Source organism: Platalea leucorodia (genome assembly GCF_965183815.1).
Source record: "Platalea leucorodia genome assembly, chromosome: Z".
NCBI classification, from domain to species: Eukaryota; Metazoa; Chordata; class Aves; order Pelecaniformes; family Threskiornithidae; genus Platalea; species Platalea leucorodia.
In genome coordinates this window covers 53,825,899-53,830,834 of record NC_138858.1, presented here as the reverse complement: position 1 = coordinate 53,830,834, position 4,936 = coordinate 53,825,899, and the positions used below count along the sequence as shown (strand labels likewise).

The 4,936-nt window shown below is 57.5% G+C and overlaps 1 protein-coding gene across 1 annotated transcript; it reads right to left on the bottom strand.

Annotated features, from left to right (window-relative positions):
* Positions 1 to 244: 244 nt before the first annotated feature.
* KLF4 (KLF transcription factor 4) lies at positions 245 to 4,486 on the bottom strand. The gene is given in 5 exon segments (XM_082335758.1): positions 245 to 1,328; positions 2,868 to 3,032; positions 3,126 to 4,026; positions 4,146 to 4,306; positions 4,309 to 4,486. Coding segments are annotated over 5 exon segments (1,443 nt in total). The 5' UTR covers positions 4,349 to 4,486; the 3' UTR covers positions 245 to 1,152.
* Positions 4,487 to 4,936: the final 450 nt, after the last annotated feature.

Below are 4,936 nucleotides of genomic sequence, written 5' to 3'. Positions count from 1 at the left end.
AATATTCAGAGCAAAAATTTTCAGTCCACTTTTTTCCCCTAAAAAGATGTGTTACATCAGCACTGCACTTATACAATCCTATCTTTCAGAGTCTTGAGACTACAAGCCTTTGCTGGTACCACCGCCACCCCCCCTTGCCTTGGGAAAATCAACTACTAACAAACACTTAATAACCTTTCTTTGGACATACACAGGCACAGAAGAAAATCAGAGCAGCCATTCAGATAAAATATTATAGGTTTATTTAAAACTTATTTTCCACTTGAATATGCAAAATACAAATTCCAACAAAATGTTCATTTTTACTTTGTAGTTTACAAATATACAAAATAGAAGTTTGCTTAAATTTATATTACATATTTATTATGTAAAGAACTATATAGAAAACATTTGTTCTGCTTAAGGCATATTTGGGAATAAACCATTGTACAAACTATTGCACATCGAAACCACAGTGCATTACAGACTGTCTGCATAAAGTTATTTTCTTTAAAAAAAGATAAACCAGGTTTATTTACCTGATTTAGGTCATAATCGGCGATCGGAAGACAAAAATATTTCCTTGTCAGATATGCAGCAGTTTGAGAACTTTGGCTTCCTGTTTTTGGTACCTCTAGAACCAACAGTCACTAAGCACCATGAAATAGGCTTTTAAAATATAATTTGTACCTGAATTTTTCCTCCTCTTTTAACATTGTTAATGGCTTTTAGAAGGAAAAAAAAAAGGAAAGTACAAGATGACATTTACATCTAATATTGCATTGAAAAAAAATTACGGGAATGTATTTTCCCTGCGTAATATCCCCACCCTCCGAACTACACACAGTCTGTTTAACCCTGATATCCGTGACTTCCAGTCACTCCTTGGCATTTTGTAGTCCGGAAATAATTCAAGTTGGATTTACAAATGGAATGATAGAAGATCCAGTCATTGACCCCAATGCTTTTGGTTCTCTTTTCTTTTAAATGCATATATATAAAAAAAAAGTTGCAATGTCTGTATGCAATTATCCCTCTTTTCCACTCTTTGGAAGACTTCACCTTGATTATCTGTAGTGCTTAAACGGTGTTCTCCCCATCTTGCGGAAGACAGTCCTTGTGCTGTAAATACTGAATCTCTAGGGCAGCTGGGGAAAGATCCACTGCTTCCAATTAAAAGTGCCTCTTCATGTGTAAGGCGAGGTGGTCCGACCTGGAAAACGCTCTGTCACACCGCTGGCACTGGAAAGGGCGGTGGCCTGTGTGTTTTCTGTAGTGACGAGTAAGTTCATCGGATCGGGCAAACTTCCATCCGCAGCCTTCCCAGTCACAGTGATAAGGTTTCTCACCTTTAAAAAAAAGGCAGAAAACAAAACATGTCAGTTAGTTAGGTTTTTTTCGCGGCTACCACTTCTAACACCTTTCTTTCAAGAAGCACTAGCACACATTGTCCTGGGAAAGAAAAAGGGCCATGTCAAAGAAAATGCAACAAAATTCTCGAAGCAGTTGCAAGCAAACTACAAACACTTACAGAGTGAGACTGTCTTTTCAAAACGTACACGTACTATAAAATGTTGGCATCACCAAAATCCTCACTAAAACGCTCATTTCCACTGTTTGTCTTGCGCACAAGGCTTCAGAACACGCAAGTTCAGATAACAGAGTGTGTTTTGCCAGCTAGTGTTATTATACAATAAAACAGCAACCAGAAATAGCTCATCAGACATAATCTATTTAGATAATTGTAGGTCTCAAGAATTAAAAAACAGCTGGAAACTGTTTTCATTAGCTCAGCCTGATTAAGAACTCAATCTTACTGTCTTCACTATAACAAAACCACTGTTGACAGCAAGACAAGTTTCCCTGACAATTACAAACTCCCGGTCCTACACACACTGGAGACAGTGCTGACCGGCTCAGGGCAGATGGGTAATACTGTTAACTGATTTTTTTTTTTTTTTTTCCCCCCACTGCCATTAGCTGAAGATGTAGCCCAACTACTGCCTGACCAGTAGTTTCTCCCTTTCCCATCTCTTCAGGAGAAAGTTTTGACTGAAGCTCACAATCCAGGGATTTAAATTATGCAAATTCCAAGGTTATTTAATCACTGTTACGGAATGCCCGCACTAGCGAAACCACACACAATGTACCTGCTTTCACAAGCTCAGTTACTGCAACATCACGTTCAGCTGCAAGGTTAAAGTTTGAACTCGGGCTCAGACACACACTTTGGCAGATTTTATCCAAATTCTAGCAGTAGCCAATCAACTGTTAAACTCTTGCCTCTTCGGTGCTAGTGCAGAGGAAGATGTGCTCCCACGCGTGGGCGAGGCACCCCATCAGGGCTGCCGACACAGCCGAAAGCCCCACTCGCAAGGGGCCCATCACGGTTTCCTCAGAACGGGAACAGCGGCTTGCAGAGGTGCACGATCTCTTGCAGTAGAGCACGGCAAGACACGAGGGGTGCGTGTGTAAAGCATTTAACCACGAGCAAAGAAAGCAGCACGGTAGAGAGAGGTCTGTTCCCTTCTCAGGAGTGGGCCAACACCATCTAGACCAACAAATCCCACCGACTTCCAACTACCTGCTAATTAGCTAGCCACACAGCAAGAGAGGAGCAACAAACTCTGCCTTGGCAAGAAACCCACCCGCTCCCACATCTGAGTCATTCTGAACCATTAAGCAAAATGCCGAACCAGTAAGCAAAGATTGCACAGGACTTCATGTAGCCAAGGGGGGAGGAAAAAAAAGCCCGGAAAGCCAGCAGAGAAGGGTTACAACTTGCTACTTCCAGCCCTCCGCCTGTGCTTCCCCCTTTTCACTGTCCAAGGGGCTCACCCCGTTCCCGTCAGACAGGGGCATCCCACCGACACTGCGCTGGGACCAACCTGTGTGGGTTCTCAGATGCGCCTTGAGATGAGAGCTCTTGGTGTAGGTTTTGCCACAGCCCGCGTAGTCACAGGTGTGCGTGGCCGTCCTTTTTCTAGGCCACGACCGGCGTCCCCTCTTGGGCTTGGTCTCCTCAGGCAGGCAGCTCCCCGGCGGCATCAGCTCTAGAGGTGGACAGGGAGGAGTGAGCAGCACCGCCGTGGCCAGCGCCGAAGCGGGCGCCCCAGCGTGCCCGCCGCCGAGGCGCAGGGACTCACCTTGGTACTGGAGTGTGCTGGGCGGCAGCTGCTCGGGCAGGAAGGCGGGGTAACCGGGGGCCGGGGGGTACCCCGGGGGCAGTGGCAGCGGTGGGTGGCTCAGCCCCGGGGCAGTGGGGAGACAGTCTCTGCCGCTCAGCATCTCCTCGGGCCCCAGTGAAGGCGTAGTCCGGGCGGGCAGCGGGTGGCCCAGGGAGAAGTCATGCTGGGGGGCTCCTCGGGGGCCGCTCCCATGTGGCGGTGGCGGCGCCAGGGTGCACGGCGGGGCGGCCTCCTGCTTGATTTTGGGGCACATCCGCGGCAGGGGGCTGTAGGGGGCCCCGGGGCCCTCGGTGCCGGGCGGCGGGGCGGCAGCCGGGGGGCCGCTCTTGGGGCTGAGCCCCGGGTGGCTGTACTCGCCCACGGCCTTCACCACGAACTTGCCCTGCAGGCTGCCCAGGGGCGGCAGCGCCGCCGGCGCCGGCAGGTACACCGGGTCCAGGTCGGGCCGCATGAGCTCAGCCACGAAGCCTCCCGAGGGGGACACGTCGGTGATGTCGGCCAGGTTGAAGGGAGCGGCGGGGCCGGCGGCGGGTGCCCCGTCGCGGCTGCCGCCGCCGCCGCCGTAGAGCAGTCCGGCGGGCTCGGGCCGGGGCAGCGGGTAGGCGAAGGGCCCGGCGGGGCAGGGGCTGGCGGTGGGGGCCGGGGCGGCGGCGGGGGCCACCACCACGGCGGCGGCGGGCTCCTGGTGCATCAGGGAGTTGGAGAGGATGAAGTCGAAGTCCAGCAGCTCGTTGAACTCCTCAGCGTCGCGGCGGGGCCCCAGGGCGGCGGCCTCCAGCTCCGACGGCGGCGCCTCCACGGGCCGCGCCGCCAGCGCCGGCGGCGGCCGCTTCAGCTGCGACAGCTCCTCCCGCCAGCGCTGCGGGGAGACGGGCACGGCTCAGCCCCCGGCCCGCCGCCGCGCCGCGCCCGCCCCGGCCGGCCCCCGGCCCGCCGCCGCCACCGCCGCCCCCGCCCCGCTGCGACGCCGATACTCACGTTGCCGGGGCCCGCGGGCCGCGCCGCTTTCTCGCGGCCCGCGGCGCCCGCCGCGAAGGTGGCGATGGAGGGGAGGAGCGTGCCGCTGAGCGCCATCTCGCACTCGCCGGGGGGCTGCCTGCGGGCGGGAGAGCACAGCGGCGTCAGCGGCGGCGGCGGCGAGGGACGGCCGGGCCCGGGGCCGCGCCCGGCACCCACCGCATCCGCGCCGGGGCGTCCCGCCGAGCTGCTGCCGTCGTCCCGGGCGGCGCCGAGGCGGAGAGGGAGGAGGGGTGGCACGGGCGCGCCGTCCGGCCGGGGGGAGCCGGCCCAGCGCCGCCGGGGAGGCGCGGCGGGAGCGCCCTTCCTCGCTGCTTCACCGGAGACGAAGGCGAGCGGGACGCGGGGCGCTAGCGGCGCCGCGGGGAGGCGGCCGCCGCCCGGCAACGCGGCTCCGGCACCGGCAGGGCGGCGGCGCGAGGCGCTTCCCAGGGAGCCGCGGCCATGGGGGAGCCGGGCGGGACGGACGGGGCGCGGTGCTGCCGGTGGGGAGGGAGGGGCCGGCCCGGCCCGCGCTCTGCCGCCGCCGCCGCGCCCCGCTCGGCACTGCCCGCCGCCCGCCGCCGCCGCCCCTCTTATAACCTCACCTCGCGCCCGCCCCGCCCACCGTCGCCGGGGCGACGGCGAAAACAAACTGACACGTGGGGAGAGGGGGCGGCGCGCGCGCGACGGGCAGGGGGGCGAAGAGGGAGGGGTCTCCCGCCCCGCGCCCCGCCCCGCCGCGCCCCGCCCCGCCCTCCGCTCGCGAGCCC